The sequence below is a fragment of the Pogona vitticeps genome, chromosome 8 (genome assembly GCF_051106095.1).
Source record: "Pogona vitticeps strain Pit_001003342236 chromosome 8, PviZW2.1, whole genome shotgun sequence".
Taxonomy (NCBI): domain Eukaryota; kingdom Metazoa; phylum Chordata; class Lepidosauria; order Squamata; family Agamidae; genus Pogona; species Pogona vitticeps.
Window position 1 is genome coordinate 9664068 of NC_135790.1, and position 19278 is coordinate 9683345.

Sequence of the window (19278 nt, forward strand, 5' to 3'; positions counted from 1 at the left end):
ACTAGCCCTGACACCAGACTGACATTACAACAGGTACTATTTTAGCATACTTAATATATCTCAGTATATCTTATCTTAGAACTACAGAGCTGGAATGGACCCTATGAATCATGGAGTCCAGCTGCTGTCAAGGCAGAGGGGAATCAAACTTCCAACCTCTGGCTCCACAACCAGATATCCAAACCACTGAGCTATGAGTTCAGTACTGTTGGGATGCTGCATTTTACAAATATTCTATAACCTTGATAAGGTATTTGTGTTCTACTTTTATTATGTTTTTATAAATTGCTGACAGGCCACTGTGATTATCATTTACATCAGAGAAGTATCACACAAAACTTTTAAATATCAGATACCAAAAAAAAAAAATCTAAATCAGATCATTTGACTTTGTGAATTCACTGCCTTTTGACATAACAACTACCATTTTAACTAGGCCTATGGAGGATTGCACAAATTCAAGAACAGATATAAGAGTTTTCTTGCTAAAGTGCCTTAAGCATCAGACCACAAAAAACTAGGAATTGTAAAGTATCTAAGGTGTTGTTCCTTGTGTCATTATCATTATATACACCCATCTGCTATATACCATATAACATTAATCATTCAAGACACTTTAATACCCAATTTATTATTTTTAGCAATCATATACACCAATGCTGTTCTTATCTGCAAAGTCTTGTAATGTGCACATTTTAAAACTCGCAAAGTTCTATTTTCTTGCCTTATGGAACAAGGGCCAGTTTGGCAAGAGCTGAAGATTCATGATCACCTTATTTGTCCCCTTACAAACAGCACAGCTGATTGTACAGAAGCACCACACAGATTAAAGAGGAATACATATTAATGTTAATGTATGAAGTGACATCACAATTAAGTGCATTTGTCCCTCTGCCCAGAAATACCACAATCTGTTACTTTCAAGTAGCAACAGTTAAAGCATCATCTGGGTTTCTCCTACTTATCCACAAAAAGTACTGTGGATTACACCTGCACGGTAAGTGGGGAGGACTGGTATAAGTGATATACTGGCTTTGGTTACCCTACTGACTGGCTTATCAGTATGGCTGCATTTGAACAAAATGTACTTAATGATACAAAATATCACACCATTTCTATGACAAGGAGGGAAGCTGTAATACACAGGAATCACTCGAAAGGCTGAAGTCTTAACTGAAGCTGTGTTGCAAATGAAATGTCTTTGCATTCTTCTAAGTCCTTTGTGTTCCAAAAGATCTCTTTAGAGATGCAAATTCAGCTATCTCAATGTTCTTTTACCCAACAATTTTCCTCCTGCTGCTAGAAGAACATGCAGATGTCCACACAGGATAATACAGAAAAACCTTCAAGTCATCAGGGTCTGAATATCATCCAGCCTTTTACATTCACTTGCAGACCAACAAAGCAAGACTTTGGGTCTTATGTCTTCATTTAGTCACTCTGAACTCACCATGACTTATTTTAAAATCAAATGCAAATTCTCACTTATTGCTTTGGATGGTCAAAAGAAAGATTTTTGGCCATTCCTGGACTGCTAGTCACATTAAAGCCCCTTCCTTTCCAGTTCTTCCAGGGTTGCTTGGATTCTGTGAACAGCCTCTTTTCTTGCCTGGCGTACATTGTCCTGACCACCAGTCTCTATAGAGTCCAGGTCCAACAATTTTTTGGTTAGCATTTCCTCTAGCAACCAATAGTCCTTGTCTGTCTTTTTCCCTACAAATTCATCCACTTCTTCCTCCAGCTGTTCAACCCCCTCCATAACTTGCATAACCTTTTGTATTCCTGGATCCACAGCTGATGTCTCTAGTGAAGGCTGCATGCTGGTGTTAGAACCTTGTCCATGATAAATTGTTGATTGTTTCCTATGTACATTATCATACAGCTGGGGTTGTGCACTATATTGTACTTTGGGGTTGGAAACAGATGGCTTTGGGTCAAGCAGGGCTGGTTTGTAGTCATTCATGGTCCCAGAAGGCAAGTGACTGACTTCAGGATAGCAGCTGTGGTTAGCTCCTTGTTCCAGCTGGTTATAAGACTCCTAAAGCAGAAAAGAAATTTCAGTCTGGTGTCCAACTCTATCAACTCCATAATTCCCCATCTTGTACTGAAGTTGTTGCGAAAGCAAATCCTTAGGCAGCCAGTACCACCAGACTGGCTCTCTGCTCATTAGTAAGGGGGGCATGCTCGAGATGTCAATGCAAAAAGGCCCAGCCATTGAAAACCAGGACCTGCACTTTCAACTCTGTCAGAATGACATCACAATGTGCCATAACCCAGTAACCTGAATCCCTTGTGACCTTCTGCATGGGTTCTGTTAACCTACAAGCAGTTCCACAAAAAGAATACTAGACGCCTGGTGCATTAAATTCTCTTTCTACTATACACAAAGGTGTGCTACTTCAACCAATATTGTTACATAGGGTTTGAAGAAAAGTAGAAGCATCTGTACTAATCACATCTACAGAAGCAGAACAGGCCTGACCAGAAAAAGTATAAAGACTATCTAGTATTCTAGAGAGCTCTTTGGACAGTAAAAAGAAATGGGGTATAAATTGCTCAGGAAATGGTGACATGGAACATAAGTGCATTCCCCACAACAACACAGAACACAAGAGGATGCAAGTACAGCCCTTCCTAAATGGTTGAGGCAGGAACTCCACAAGACATCAGTAGGCATTTAAAGTTATAGACTCAGAGGTAGAATCACAGCAAAATCATTGCCTGGGGATTGCAAGTTTAAAAGGCACACAGGCAAGAAATTTTACTAGACATAACCCATCAACACTACTTTGCTTTACTGAAAGCAAACCAAGAGTACTGTACTGAAAACTGAACAGCATAGATAACAACTGTTTTCCTCCTGTGCTCTTTTTGAGCAAATTATGCTACAATCTTGCAATGTGTAATACTATGTTTCACGTAATGGATATGAAACACTCATTTATAAATAGAACAGCAACCAATGATGGTTAGTTCAGGATGCTAAATGTCTCATTTTAATCTAGGGAAACTGATCCCCTATTAATTTAGCACTTTTTTAAAAAAGTTCCATTATTATTTTAAAAGTGTTTTTCCACAAATCTTCATTAAGCAATAAATTTGAGAGTTTCTAAATTCCCAAATATAATGAAATCACTCCCTTCATCTAGGATAGTAAATGTTTGCGGTATGCCTTTTTTTCCTATGGGAGAGATTTCCTCATTTATCCACTTCTGCAATATACAACCAATTTAACAGCTTTTCTTGAACCAAAGAAATCTGAGGATTTTTCTAGTGTCTTTCCCAAACACCTTTTAGAAATAGTAAATTCATTGTCAGTAGCTTTTGAACACTAGAAACAGCACTTCCTCTAATTTTCCACCAGTGCTGGGCAAGGCCCAGGGGGGGTCCAGCTGCAACCAGAACCAAATGGGCAACAACACTGGCTTCAAGAAATACTGAAAATATGGGCTGGAGACCCAGATTTATACTAGAGATGGGGGTATTCATATTCGTATACAAATACCCCTGGATGTAACGACCGTCCACTCACGCGTCCCCTGCCAGCTCCGCTCTTCCTTCCAATTGCTCTGGAGCTCCCGGTCAGCTATCCACTCCTGGCAGAAGGAGGGAAGACAAGTCTCCCTGCCAGGCTGACGAGTGGACAGCCGACTGGGAACTCCGGACTGATTGGAAGGGAGAGCAGAGCCGGTAGTGGCGGGGGATACATGAGTGGATGGTCCCCCGTTATGTCCAGCTATGTGGGGGTACTCGTACTGTTTCCCTAAAAATAAGACCTAACCTGAAAAGAAGCCCTAGTATGATTTTTCAGGATGCTCGTAAGTCCTACCCCAAAAGTAAGCCCCAGTTAAGTGAAAGCCCACCCTCCACCACTCTGCAGCAACCAGAAGATGACATGACTTTATTTGAATAAATATATTGTTGTACATTAAAAAAAAATCCCCTGAAAATACTGTTTTTTTGGGAGCAAAAATTAATATAAGACCCTGTCTTATTTTCAGGAAAACATGGTATTTGTATACAAATACCGCCATCTCTATTTTATACCATTTATCAGGTTTTGAAAACCTGCCCAAATACAAAGTTATTAAAACTTCACATCACAATTAGAGATGGGCATGACTGAAGTCGTGCTGCATCAGACTCATACTGTGCAGCGCCACACTGCCACACATTCCCTCAGACTACTCCCCACCCGGCTGACTGCCCCACTCACAAGCCTCCATGCACCACCCAGGCTGTCCTTTGTTGCTGGCTGCTCAGGCTGGGAAAGAGCTTGGGCAGCCCTTCTCAGCCTCTTCTGGCAGCCAACCTCTCAACAACTGCACAGGGAGACTCCCCGTCCCACCGCCTGCCCCAAGTCATCCGCTGCTGAAGGTGTTAGGGAAGGGCAGCCCAAGCTTCTTCCTCGACTAGGCAGCCGGTGACAGAGGCGTATCTGGGCAGCGCATGGAGGCCTGTGAGTGGGGCAGCTGGGTGGGAAGTGGTTGGAGAGAATGGCATGAGTCGTACAATGCAGCACAACTTCAGTCATGCCCGTCTCTAATCACAACATTTTGTGATATTGTTCCTTCTCTCACACAGGACAAATAGCTTCTCTGACAGGATGCCTGCTACAGCATCTCTGAATCTTCTACAAATAAAGTATGTATATTGCCACAGAAATACTGCTCCACCCAAGTAAACCAAGAAATTAATCCATTAAATAAACGGAAACAATTGATTTAAATTGATATAAATTTTTTAAAAGTTAAAAATTTGAACACTTCTAACAATTCATGAAAAGCAAAAGGGTATATTCTATTTCACTCATGTTCTAATGCAGGGGTCTCCAAACTATGGCCCACGGGCCACATCCCGCCTTGCCTTTTTATCCAGCATGGCACAAACTCTAGGACCTTTCCCATGCCACCTCTGCCTTCCTTAACGGCGTCTGGCAACACGATTGGTCTCCTGCTCGTCCCCTGCCCTAACATACGTCTGTGTGCTTGCTCTCTCTCAGCGTATCCGCCGCGGGGAAACAACAAAGCTCCCGCCCTTCCCCAGGAGACCCCTGTTCTACTACATAAAAATTCTGCTCAGTGCTGATAAAAAAAAAATTATCTGCACCTTACTTCTTTGCATCCTTTTTAGGTTAGAGCTTAATTTTTAAGAACAAGAATCTCAGTTAATGCTTTTGTTCCATATTTCTTGTATCTAGGTTATAATTATTTGATACAGAAAGGTTCTCACTGAAAAAAGCAATCTAGTCCTATACAGTAGGTCAGATAGAAGAGGAGATAAACAAATTGGCATGCTGAGAACAAATGCTCCCCATCTACTTGCCAAAATGTACCTTTCCATTACTATGTGGAGTCTGTGGAGCAGGCATGGCACCAGCAGGCCAAGGTGAAGGTGATTCTGACACATATCGATTCTCATGTCCTGGAAGGGCAGGAGGCCAGGCATAGGGCGGCTGTATTCCATAAACACCAGGTGGCCGCCAAGCTGTATCTTGAAGTCTTGGCTGTGGGGGTGGTAGTGGCCTCTGCTGTGGAATGCTGTGATTGCAATCGCCATATGGATAGGGTGGAACTGGAAAACTTTGAGTCTATGAGGGTAAGGAAATCAGAGAGAGGTTTTCATCACTCATCCAATACAAACATACTAGCAAAGTTGAAACATTAAGTGGCGTCCAGACCAGAGAGCTCCTGATGATAAATGCAAAGGACTAGTCCTTAGGAGTACAAAAAAGATTAAAATATATAATAAACATCTGGAAAACATTCTAAATCTTCAGAAGTTTAAAAGAAAAATTGTACAAGAAAAAGTCACAAAAGGCTTTTGTCTATGAATACTGATAGTTGGTAGATTTAAACCAAGAATCACCAATCAGCAACATCATGCGGAAAGTACAAAGTTGTGAGTGATCAAGTCAACTGTCAGGTATTATGCCACCTGCCCAAACTAGAGCCTTACCTGTTGAGGGGAATATCCTGGCACTTGTCTCCTCACCATACAACCTTCAGCCGGACAATCTACTGGGGGGTAATTCCAGCTGGAAGCTGGTGATGGAGATCTATATGCATTAGGAGACTCTGTGGAATAAGGGACATGAGGATGCCCTGAGGAATAGTATGTGTTTGATTGTGGGAGATTGGGATACGGTGGCCTCGTTCCAGGAGCTGAGTATGCGGTGCCATATACACCATTTGTATAGGACGGATCAATTCCCTGCAAGAAAGGAAGGAGAAAATATATGATCTTATCAGCATAGCCAGAAAAGTGGCTTATCTCAAGAACCTCCTGAACGAGAGAACTCACTAGGATTTCAAGGTGTGGTTCAAAAACAGTTTGCACATCATTCTCAATGGAGTGCAAAGCCTGCAAGAGTTACTTTTTTAAAAAAAAGACCCCAAGAATTCCTGAGCCAGCACTGCTAATTTTGGGGATTCGAGGAACTGTAGACCGACTGTACTCCAAGTTCTGGTTTTGAGGAAGGGTTTGGTTCAGTTACTGCAGAAGCCACAACCACTGTAATTTTCTGGATACCACAACCTTTCAATTACAAGTAGCTTAGAATGCTACATGTATGTGCTATGTAAAATCTTGTTTCATTGTAATGTCTTATTAAAATAATGTTATTAATTATTTTTAAATATTTTAGTAATTTACTCTTTTGAGCTTTTTAATATTGTGTTTTTAATTATGTAAGCCATCTCGGGTGCTTATTAGGAGAAAGGTGCAGCAAATAAATACAAAATAAATAATAATTCCAGAATGATTTTTACATGGTGCCTCAATGACCCAAAGCTTGTACCACCTACCCGCTGGCTCGTTAGCAACCTTGATGTAAATTTCAAGATATGGGAGGAAGGGCCTCTGTCACAAACTAACTTGTTTGCTTGTTTGTTTGCATGCTATTTGGGCTAGATAAACTCTGCCCTTGTTTCTTCCCTTCTCCTCCTCACGCTCCATTTTGTCTCAGACCCTTTTTCACCTTGGAAGATGCTAGATCTCCAGGCTGGATCTCTGCACCCTAGAGATCCTCCCAGCCACGTGGGCTGAGGAAACAAACCTTATTTTTTTCACTATTTTCCTTTCTATCAACCTTAAGCCTAACGTGGGCCTGTTTTAGAAATGGACTTTAAGTGAGTAAACTAGACAAAACCTTTCATACTTACTGTAAAGATCGCCTCCTGAGTCATATTTCCTACTGTGCTAAGCTTTGGTGAGGATGGATACCAAGAACAACTGGGTAGAAGAGGACTTCTACAGCTAAATCTAACCTTAAAGAGCTGGCCTTCCGCTGTGCATTTTACTGGAACTTAAGTGTTCCCAGAACTCTCAACACTACAAGCCCCACCTAGTGAGTTTCTACGGTGAGTGAGAATTCAAACCCAGATTGCAGCTAACTTGCATGACTTTATAAGGATATTAGGCAAGACTATCAGTTATGGTTGTACTAGCTATAATGGCTGTACAGTACTTCCAGTACTGCAGACAGTATGCTTCTCGATCTCCACTTGGTTGGGAACACATCCAGAACAGTGCTATTGTGCTCATGATCTGCCTGGGAACCTCTCATAGACAACTGGCTAGTCAGAATAGTGGACTACATATAGGTCCCTTTGGTTTAACCCAGTGGTTCTTAACCTTTTTGAAAGAAACGCCCCCTTGAGCCACTGAAGAAGTTATCATTGCCCCCCTCCCCACGGTGATGATATCTTATTTATTTATTTATTTATTTATTTATTTATTTATTTATTTATTTATTTATTTATTTATTTATTTATTTATTTAAGACACTTAAATCCAATGACCTCTGAAAACAAAATTCAATTCCAAGAAAATGAAATGCTCCCAAAAAGTAACATTTAATTATTTAGTTGTAAGCGAATTTTAAGACGCAAAAAGAAATATAAAAAGGGCATAAAAACAAACCGCAATGCAGGAACTAAAAATTTCAAGACAAAAACTCTGAAACTAAATTAAGATTGGAGGAAAATATATATTCATGCACACTGTAAAAAGGCTGCAGCCATCTTCACAGGTTTAGCTTGTTCCAACGCCCCCCTACTGCCCCCTTCTGCTCCAGTGCCCCCACGCCGCCCCTTTTCGTTCTACTGCCCCCCTGAAAAATGAAATCGCCCCCTGGGGGGCATTATCGCCCACGTTAAGAACCACTGGTTTAACCAAGCATGACTCCTATGTAAATATGCTTACTTAGGAAATATGAAAAATCTCTGACAAAATTTTGGAGAGTGAGATTGAGATGCTGAGATTCTTATACATTTGGACTTTAGGCTTCAAGCACAGAGATGGTGTCCAATAAACATTAAATATCTGCCAAGTAAGCTGTTAATTGATCAGGAAATGCCCTGTAGTGGGCCCTCTAATATATTACAAATAACCAAAACCCTGTGAAACAATCAACTCCCTGCTGTTACAATATTGGCTCATACAATATAAATGCTCCAATGATTTCCGTCAGTGTTGGGGCAAGATTAATTTGCAAGAGACTACTCCACTGTGCACCTGACTGTTGTCCATTTTGTTTTCTTTGCAATTACCCAATTAATTGTTTTAAACTGATTATCAAATTTTCTTTCTCCACTTCTGTTTGGAAGAAAATCCAGATAACGACTTTAAAAAGAAAATGCCTGCCTACTTAAATTACAGTGGTGCCTCAACTTACAAATGTCCCGACATACAACCATTTCCAGTTACGACCAGCTCCGACTACAAAATTGTGCTTCTACTTGCAACCGGAGCTTCGAGTTACAAACAGAATAGGGCAGGGGAAAAAGGCAGGGAATCGTTGGTGGCAAAGAAGCTGTTTTTTTGTAGCTACAGTGGTGCCTCGCTTAACGATGTTAATTGGTTCCCAAAAAAACATCGCTATGGGAAAACATCGCTAAGCGAAACACCATTTCCCATAGGAATGCATTGAAAACCAGTTAATCCGTTCCAATGGGAACAGATTGCCGTCCTTAAGCGAAAATCCCCATAGGAAACATCGCTAAGCGATACAATGTTTTCCCCACTGGAATGCATTGAAGCCTCCTATTCAATGCATTCCAATGGTTTTGCGATGTCCGTTTTTGCAATTTTAAGTGTGTCTCAAAAGGTTGAAAAACGGTTTTAAATGCTTGGTATCATTAGTGCAGCTTGCAAAACCTTTGCAAACTTAATTTGGCTTTGTTCTGGGTCTTTGTTAATTTTTGGTGAATTCCCCCCCTCATTGGAAAGCACTGAACTGTCGGTTTGACAGCTGACACTTTTAAGACACTTTAAAAATAGCAATAACGGAACATCGCTAAGCGAAACAGGGGACCTAAAACTGCCATCGCTAAACAAGGCAAGGTCCCGAACATCGCTATGCGAAATTTCCCCATAGGGATCATTGCTAAACGGAGCTCAAAATCGCTCCAAAAACCTCACTGCTAAGCGAATACATCGTTAAACGAGGCAATCGCTAAGCGAGGCACCACTGTACTTCACTTCAGCAGTTAAAGTGTGTCCGATCGGAGGAGGCTTCGGACTGCCTGGTAAGGTAAGGTGCTGCTTTCTACTTTTTAAGAACTGTTCTGTGTGGGTTTTGCAGCGTGGTTTTGGGCTGGGTGGTGGGGTTATGTTTCTATGCTGTGATGGGTCTTGCAGGGTTTGTTTTTGAGGTTTTGTTCCCCATTTCCAATGGGTCTTGCACGGCTTGTTTCCTTTCTGCTTTGCTTTTTTGCATTTCTGAAGGGTCTTGCATGGTTTGTTTGCTTTTCTTTTCTCTTTTTTCCCTTTGGCAGGAACGGATTAATTGCATTCACAATGGGTCTTGCACAGCTTGCTTTTTGCTTTGATTTTTTTGCATTTCTGAAGTGTCTTGCACAGTTTGTTTGCTTTTCTCCTCCCCCCTTTAGCCGGAACGGATTAATCACGTTTCTGATGGGTCTTGCAGTTTGTTTATTTGTCTATTTTTTGGGGGCAATTCTTGATTATCTTTGAATCCAGCCATTAATAATCTACATTTCAATAGAGACAATAACCATGCTAGGTTTTCACTAGTTTTCCCCACCCTTTTTCTAGCAACAGATGAAACTGCATATGACAAAACATATGGAGGGAATACCAGAATTAGATATAACTGGGATAAGGAAGGACTTGCTAGGAAGATAAACTTGTGTCAACAGGATTATGCATATAGTATTGGAATGTATCCTTCAGCAGGTAATCTAAGACAGGTGATCAGATATGTTTATATCCTGCTATTTAAAGCTGGAGGTCAGATGCAAAGATCCTTCATCACCACAACTTCATGAGCCATAGCATTTCAAAGCCAAGATGTACACAAAATGTACAACTGCAGTGTGAAAGGTTGTTAGGATGGGGGGGCGGGAACTACCCAACTATTTGTATTGTAATTGCAATTTGCTAATATTTAAAAGTGTTGGGAAAGTGTGAAGGCAAGAGAAGGGGATGACAGAGGACGAGATGGCTGGACAGCGGCATCAAAGCAACCAACATAAATTTGACCAAACTCCGGAAGGCAGTGGAAGACAGGAGGGCCTGGCGTGCTCTGATCCATAGGGTCATAAAGAGTCAGACACGACTTAACAACTAAACAACAAAAATATTTTGAAAGAAAAAAAACTTTAAGCAATGGGACACCATTTGCCTTGGTCAGAATCCAGATGATCTCATGACAGGCCACTCCTCAGTCAAAATAGAAAACATCATTCTATTACCCTACCTGGCCTTGAATGTCTGGTCCAACAGGATATGGACTTGAATAAGGAGTTCTAGGAGATGAATTCCAGTACTGGGAGCCATAACCAAGATAAGGAGGCTTCTCCTAAAGGAAGCAAGAAGACAGTAAATTCCTCAAAGACACTAACACAGTGGTTAAAATGTTAAACAGATTGTCAATACTTGAACTATATGGTGCCCTGAGTAACACAGAAAGTCATACTGCCAACAGAATTCTCAAGGGACCAATGCTGAGTCAGAAACTACTTCCTATCAATCCATGGCAACAGAGCTAAATTCAGCTCTCTGCTGGTAGTTTGAGGCTTTGCCCTCTTCTTGTTCCTGTAAGATAGCATAGCTCTGCTTTTCTGATTTACTACTTGGCCAGCTGCTCCAATGGATGGGGCAGTCAGCAAAGGTCGTCAGTAGAGAGGCAGATTGTGCTTGACTACATGTTTTGATTGTTTAGGTACATTTGAAGAACAATATCCACATTTTAGCACTATCTAGCAGAAGAAAATGGGAATATTGATTTACTGATAATATCTAAGACACTGTTGAATTTGACTGATGGGTTGGCTAAAATGCTTTAGATATTAATAACAATTAAATGTTTGTGATTAACATGAGCTTTATTCCCCAGAATGCCCCACTGCCCATTCCACACATCCTTTAGTGTGCTAAAGGAAGTGGTCTTGTTTTCTCCTTAAACATGCAGTGTAATGTAAATGCATGCAATTGTCTTTAGACACTGAAAAAGTTAATATGTCAGAACAATTTGAATATTAATGTAATGTTTAGCTAACTTGTGGAAACTGAAACATAAAGAGATTGAAATGGGAGACCCTCAAAGAGCTAGGTCCCAAACCACATACTGCCATGAGAAACACTAGCACTTTGAATTTTGTGTGGGGGAGACTGTAAAATAGTTAGATCTTTAAAGCACTAGTAACACTGATTCCTAATATCCAGTCCCATTTAAAAGCCTCAAAAGTGTGTTTTGAACAAACTGCAACAGAGATAGCCTTTGAAGGCTGCATGTGTTCTGTGCTGTCAAATTGTGTCCAATGTAGAAGGTATCCTTCAGTCCCAAGACATGCTCTGAATAGAGGTCTTGGAACCGTGTCTAATGTGTCTGAGAAGGCCAATTTGAGAGTGACCATCCCTTCCACACTAGAGAAGCTGCTTTGCCAACACGTTTATCCAGCTCAACATCTAGAGAGAGGGTGTCAGAGATTGTTAAGCCAAGGTACACAAAATCATGAACAACCTCCAATTCTTGTGTAGAGATGGTAACAGGGGGAGGTGAGTCCACACCCTGGCCCATGACTTGTGTTTTCTTCAGCTGATTGTTAATCCAAAACCATGGCAGGCCTTACTAAAATGATTCATAAGCGGTTGTAGCTCTTTGGCAGAATGGGCAACAACAGCTCCCGAGTAGGTGGGGCTGGTTAGCCTAGGAAGGCAGTCCATCTCGGAGAAGGAAAACTCCGATTTCAAACCTCCACGGCCTTGTGGCTATATCCACCACTGGAAAAGGCTTTGGGAGTTAACCTTGAGGCAAAATCCGGAGCCAGAGTCCTGGAGGGAGTTTGTGATGTTCTGGCAACTCCTGCAACGTCGCTGGAAACAGTTGTATTGGCTGTTGCCTTTCCATTGGACTATTTCAGTGACGTGGAGAGGGGGGATTCTCTGCTTGGGTAACAGCCTATCCTCTATGTTATTTTACACAGGCTTCATCATTAGTGGGGACTTTTAGTGGGTGGGGAGTGTTGGGGGATTTTTTAGTGGGTGGGGAGTGTTTGGGGAATTTTATGTGTGTGCATGTGTCTGGTCTCTGGGTGTCTGGAAATTTCATTGTATGGGTATACTGCGTATATACTTACAATAAATAAATAATAAATAAATAAATACTCTGGAGAGCAGCTTCACATACAGAGTCATAATAACACAGGAAGTAGCAGTTACCAGTTATTCGTCCAATGTATAGTGGCCCTAAACAGGATATTACTGTACTGGAAAAGGCAGTGCAGTAAAGTAGATAATGTGACCTGAATGTTCCAAGATACGTGCAATATTTAAGGAGTGATTTTACTAGTGCTTGGTCATGGAAACTCATAGGACGTGGAACTGGTAAAATCACTCTTTAATTATTTCACAAATCTTAAAAACAGTCAAAATGTAACTAGGGTCATAAGAAGTCGGAACTGACAGGACATGATGCCCACAGTAGGGTTTTAAGGTACAGTGGTGCTCCGCATAGCGATGATAATTCATGCAGCAAAAATCGCTGCAAAGCGATTTCGTCGCTATGCAGATTTAAAAAGCCCATAGGAATGCATTAAAACCCGTTTAATGCATCCCTATGGGCAAAAAACTCACCTTTAAGCGGAAATCCTCCATACGGCGGCCATTTTCGCTGCCCGGTAAGCGAGGAATTCGGGCAAAAACACAGCGGGCAGCCATTTTTTTAACCCGGTGGCCATTTTGGAACCACCGATCAGCTGTTAGGAAATCATCGCTATGCGATGATCGGTATGCGAAACAGCGTACCGATAATCGCAAAGCGATTTTTTACCATTTAAAACATTGCAATGCGATTGCAAAAACGACCGGGAAAAATCGTCGCTATGCAGATTAGTCGCTAAACGGGGCGCCCGTTAAGCAAGGCACCACTGTACAGGAGACGTTTAAGGAGTGGTTTTACCACTGTCTCCCTCCAATGAGTTTCCGTGGCTGGAAAAGCATTTGAACCCAGGTCTCCAGAGTTCCTGTTTGTCACTCTGTCCACTACACTGCAGTGGCTCCCCAAAGGCAACTCAACATGCAACAAACTGAATGAATTTAAACTTGGGTTTACCAACGTATGGACAACGGACAGCTTATCTTCCCTGTAGTTACTTACGTCACTCATCCACTGAGGGAACCAACTTGATTGATAGTTTTGTGAGGAGGCACCGCCAGCCTCCCATGACTCTGGGAGGGGCCCAAAGTGCTGCATTATACAGTATCTGTTTCAGGCATCAATGTGATGGTCAGACCTTTACTCTGCTTGTTACAATATCAGGCATTTGGGCAAGACATAATAAAACTGCATGGTTGTGCTGCACGAGAGGAACTCAAGATATACCAAACACACCCAACTACATAAAAATCACAGTTCCTTAGTACAAAGTTTCACATGTGTTTTGAGGAAAGGTACCCACAACAGTGTGTTTGTGGGGGGGGGGAGTTATTTTTCCAGTCATTTCATTTCCAGTCACTGTAGAAAATAATGGGAGTTTGGTGCAAGTGCAGCAGATGTTGATGGGGCAAAGTGACCCTAAGTGCTAAGTGACGTCAAGGAGCTTTCCCAATATAGCAACACTACCAGAATGATATTTTAACAGGAAAAGTCACCGTCAAAGATTTGGATTAAAAGTCAGCTCAGAGCAGTAGGGCATTCATCATCCTTGCCAGAAAACTTTGCAAAAACAGCCCTTTCAGTCATTAGTTCCCTCATGAACAGAGGCAGGACACATCTCAACTTTTCCAATACAACACCCTAGTACCACTCCAACACTATGCAGACACGGCAAAACTTTAATTCATGACAAGCTAATCTGTGTTGTTTATATATTGGGCGCAGTGTGGATTCAATGATAAATCGCATGTTAACATGAAAACAAGCCAGGGCCAGCTTCAGAATCATGTGCTTGCCCTCTGGTCTAGCTACAAGGAGGAGCTGAGAAACTTTCACCTTTTTTTTAATATTTAACCATAGCCTTCATGTAACATGAACCCAGACAAACTGTGACTAATCTTTTAACTATTGTTAACTCAAGCAAGCCAGTATTGTAAGCAGAGTGGATAAAAAGCAATGATTTATTTAAAAAATCAAATTGATTTAAATAAAAAATTAATCTTTAAATTTTAAATTGTCAAAAAATTGATTTTTTAAATATTTAACTGCTATTTAAAATCAAATCCACACTGGTTGCAAGTTATTGTTTGAGACTGGTTTCAACTTGCCACTGCTAACTATCATTTGCTTGGGTTCAGATGACACAGCAAGCTGCAATCAATTGAAAACCAAGCAAAAGCTTCTAGTTTCCTTGCAGTAATGTAAGGGAAGGAGAAACACATATATTCACTATACTAAACTAGTTTATTTCTTTATCACAAAACGGGCAAACACTTGAGGGGAGGAGAAAACAAGAAAACCTGACACCAGAATTCTGTAGCATATTGAGATTATAGGCATGATATCACAAGAGCTCTCTCTGTCATATTTGCAGTACATTCCTATATTTTAAGCCACCCTGAAACTCAGCAAGGATACTTTCAGACTGCATCTTTTCTCAGAAGTAAATCAGCAACTAGTACTCATTGGGAAGACAATGGTGCTGGCATACAAGACTATTCAGACAACACTCCTATCACCCTGCAGTTCACAAAAGCTTACGCCAAAAAAAGTTAATTGTTAAAGATACCTGAGGGCGCTATTGTTTTTGTTGCAACAGAGTGTTATAGCTGTCTTCCTAAAAAGTACTGAAAGGTATTTCTGTAATAATAATAAGGGTATTTCAATACTAATATTCAAATACTAATGTATTAATTATTGAATTAGTATTCAGAAAATATAGATAAGATGTACTATAGATGGCCAAATGATGGAAATGTAAAATATAATACTTTGTGGTGAAAGATTATATGATAAAATGGGTACAAAATATTGGTTATAACATTGATTTAGAAAGGGGGATATAAACTTGGCAGAATAATATGAAATTTAATATCAAAGATAAAAAGAGAAGGTCCAAAGAAATGGAAGATTTCTATAAATATTGTGGGAAACTGCTATATTGAGTTTCTCTTTGCATGATTTCCCTTCTTAATATAACTACAAGCAGATGCAAGAACACTTTTTCACTCTCCGGAAGTTTACCCTTTCCCACCCTTCCCTTCCCCCTTTTTTAGCATCTTTACCTACTTTTTTTTACCTATTTGTACCTCAACCCCTATTCCTATGAAAAATTAATTTAAAACAATTAAAAATATTGAATTATGGTAATATTAATATTATAATACTCAAAAATGACAAAATAATTATTACTGTTGCTAGTTACTGCTATTAATATTGTGATGATACATTCCTCATATGAAAATACTGTAATGATTAACTTCCTTCTTAGACATATCTGAGGTCAAAAAGGCTGGTGCTTTAAGGAAATTTTTCTCAATTCCTGAAACTTTTCTCACATTTGGCTATATTTTGCCAGAATAAACACGTTCATAGACAAGCGAGGAATTATGAAGTGCCTAGTCTAAAGAAAGGTGTAAGTACATTTAGCAGCTAGAAGAGTTAAACATATTCCATGTATCTCACTTGTTTAAAACCACTACCTTGGTAAAATCTGACTATGTGGACACAGCTAGATTTGCACACAGGCCAATGTACATACCAGCAAAAACAAAACCAAGCTAATAGCATTCTCCCTAAAATGGAAGGTTTCGATTTACAAAGAAATTCTTCAATAAGAACTTCCACACAATAAACCCACACGCACTGTGAGGTGAAATGGGTTTAGAAACAAACTACTTCACCCACTTTATCTGTGAAGTACAGTAATTTGATTCTTAATACAACCCACTTGAAACAAAAGTATCACCATTATTGAAGGACTTGATAAACAAACATTTATTTATTTATTTAAAATATTTTCACTCTTTCTCCTTAAAAGGACTGAAGGCATTTTACAATAAAATTTCTACAAGAACAGCTGAGGCCTTATGATCTCTCAATACTTTCCTAGAATCCTTACAAACTTTTAGTACACTCCAAATGAATGTCAACAACAACAAAATATGAATAATTAAATGGGAGCAGAACTGGGTAGAACACTTTAAGGTCGGAGCATTTATTTCAACACATCAACTCTTTCTTCAACTTTTGCACCATAGCACAGCCCTGCCTTTATACAATATAACTTACTTTACAACTTCCTGTTTACATCAAAATGTATTGCAACTAAAATGTAGCCTTCAAACCCCCCCCTTCCCAAATGAGTAATGTTAAAAATGTTTGCTCCTTTAGGAACACAAAAATATTAAGATCACATACGTATTTCAAATAAAATCATCATCCAGGACACAAAAACACAATACCTTTCCCTTCCCCAAGGTGAAGAACTTTGTGGAAACACTTCCCGCAGAGTACTGTACATTATACAGTACTGCAGTTTATAATGCCCCAAGGAAAGGATATTTTGAATCCTTAGACTTAATGAGCTGACCCAAATTTTAATCTCAGCTAGAACACACCTACTTGAACCTGCCTGGATTTGTACTTTTTGAAGAGTTAACAGTGTTAGTCTGTCCAAGCACATCAGGTGAAACCCAAACAATTTGAATTTGGACAATTTGTAGTTAGTCACAAATAAGCACAGTTTCACTGATTTCTAAGAAAGCTTACATTAAAATATAATAGTCTTTAAGGTGCCACATGGGGTTTTTTGCCGCCTAGAGTGGCCTTTTAGGCCAGACAGGAGGGGTATAAATCAAATAAAGTAAAGTTTTTTGTTGTTTCTTTAGATTTTGCCTGATATGCTTGCACAGATTAACAAGGCTACCTCTTTTAAAAACGGATTTAAATGAGTCTCCAGACCAACTTTGCTTTAACTTTCTCCCCATATATATTATGGCTTCATCCAAGCCTTTTCTCCTTCGCCCATATGCAAAGGGAGGGAAAAATGTTGCGGTAGCCTTAGTTCCAGGTCTGCACAGAACCACCACAGCAAAAGACCCTATACTTCAGGTGCATTTAAAGACCACCAAAGCGTCTTTATTACCTAGCATGCAAAATCGACAGACAAGGAACACCGACAGAGTCAGGACAAGAGCAAACTGTAATTTATCTGACTTACCATATTCTTTATCTCAAAACCAACTGATCTCCCTTTTTCTTCTCCCCCCCCCACCCTTTTCTCTCTCTCTCTTCTTTTAAGGAGAACCTCAGGGCAGCTGTTTCCCCAGTTTTTCTTTCAGCACAGGCTGTCTCGAAGGGGTGCCGCCTGACCCTCCATACTGCCTCTTCGGAGCCGGCCGGTTCGGGCCCCGCTCCGCTCCCTTCCCTTCGGCCGAAAGGGAAACCTCCCGGCGACGCAACAGACCAGGCGCACGTGGCACCGCTTCCGCCCCCCCCGACCCCACCCCCGCCCCGCGCGCGCACACACACACCAGGGAGGGGCGGCCGCTGACGTCACTGCCCCGCCGCTGAGAGGGTGGGGAAGGGCAGGGAAGAGGGAGGACTTGGCCGTTACCTGGGAGACCAGCCGGGCGGTTCTCTCCCTGCAGCAGCGGGGCTGTGGGCAGCGGTGGCACTCCGGGCACCGGCGGCACTCCTGGCCCCATGGCGGCGGAGGCGGAGTGGGCGGAGGCTCCGGCTCCGGCCGAACCCGCTCCACCTCCGGTCCGTGGAACAGCCGCCTCAGCGCCGCCGCCATGGAGGACGCTCAATTTTCCGTCGCCCTTTCGACCCCCTCCGGGTGAAAGCAAATGCGCCTGCGCATCCGCGCTGCTGCTGTATGGACCAATCAGCGTTGCCGGCACGCCCCCTGTCTATCATTGGCTTTATTGATCCTTGTTTGGCCGACCACCAGAAGATTCCCGGATGTGAGGAATTCTGGAGGGCTTGTGTTTTGTTGGGCGACGTCCACCCCCATAGGTGACGTCGAGGGAGGGACGCTTCCAGCAGCGTCAGCGTGAACGTGTCCAATCAGCGAAGCCTGGCCGCTGCGTAGCCTTTACCCTGCGCTGGAGAGGAAACGGAACTGAGGTGTTCCAATTCGTTTTAAAGGCGCCTTCCGATGACAGGGGACGCTTTTGAGGGAAAGAAGGAGAAATTGTCCGAACACTCAGAACGAAAGGCGTCTGTAGCCCTGCTGGTCCATGAAAAGGGGGGGAGGGGCAGGGGGGGAGGGGCAGGGGGGGAGGGGCAGGGGCAGGGTGTGCGTCCAAAACAAAATGCTGTTATCAGATTTTTTTTTCAGAGCAACCACAAAAGTCATGAGCAAATTTAAGAGCGATCCAGCATTATTTAGAGGGGGCGCAAGGAAATCAGATTCGGGAGGAGCAGTACCGGGTCTGGGGTGGGTGGGAATTTGTCTTGCACCCAGTGAAGTTAAATCCATTTACTGCATAAACCCTCTTGCGTGCCATGATTTTAAGAGGGTTAATAATCCTGTTTGCATGTCGACTAATGTCGCAGAAAACCACCGCCTTGTGGTGATAACAAGAGATCTGAAGAACTGGGCTACAGTCCACAAAAACCTGTGCTAAGTGAAAATTTTAGCCTTTCTTCTTGTTGTTCCTTTCCTGTCAGCCACTCGGTGTAATTACAGCCACTCTGATATTGGACTCAGCAGTTCTAAACAATTATGCTGCATTCAAATTGGTCTTTTGGGTTTTTAATGGATACGTAAGTTCTTCCTATATCCTCCCCCATTTGTTTTGTCTACAACAATCAGTTTGTGAGGATCTATGTTTTGTTCTCAATTATATAATCAGAATATTCTTCGT

General features: G+C 41.5%; 1 protein-coding gene across 2 annotated transcripts; it reads right to left on the bottom strand.

Annotated features, from left to right (window-relative positions):
- Positions 1-610: 610 nt before the first annotated feature.
- On the bottom strand, positions 611-18267 carry BAG4 (BAG cochaperone 4). 2 transcript variants are annotated; one of them, XM_020786148.3, is made up of 5 exons: positions 18021-18267; positions 10724-10825; positions 5959-6213; positions 5336-5590; positions 611-2038 (listed from the first exon to the last, which is right to left on the bottom strand). In XM_020786148.3, exons 1-5 carry the CDS (start codon positions 18201-18203, stop codon positions 1544-1546), a joined length of 1290 nt encoding a protein of 429 aa, XP_020641807.3. In that variant the 5' UTR covers positions 18204-18267; the 3' UTR covers positions 611-1543. The 2 variants fall into 2 exon arrangements, with proteins under 2 accessions (XP_020641807.3, XP_020641808.3); XM_020786149.3 differs by lacking the exon at positions 18021-18267 and adding an exon at positions 17625-17733.
- Between the last annotated feature and the right edge of the window lie 1011 nt (positions 18268-19278).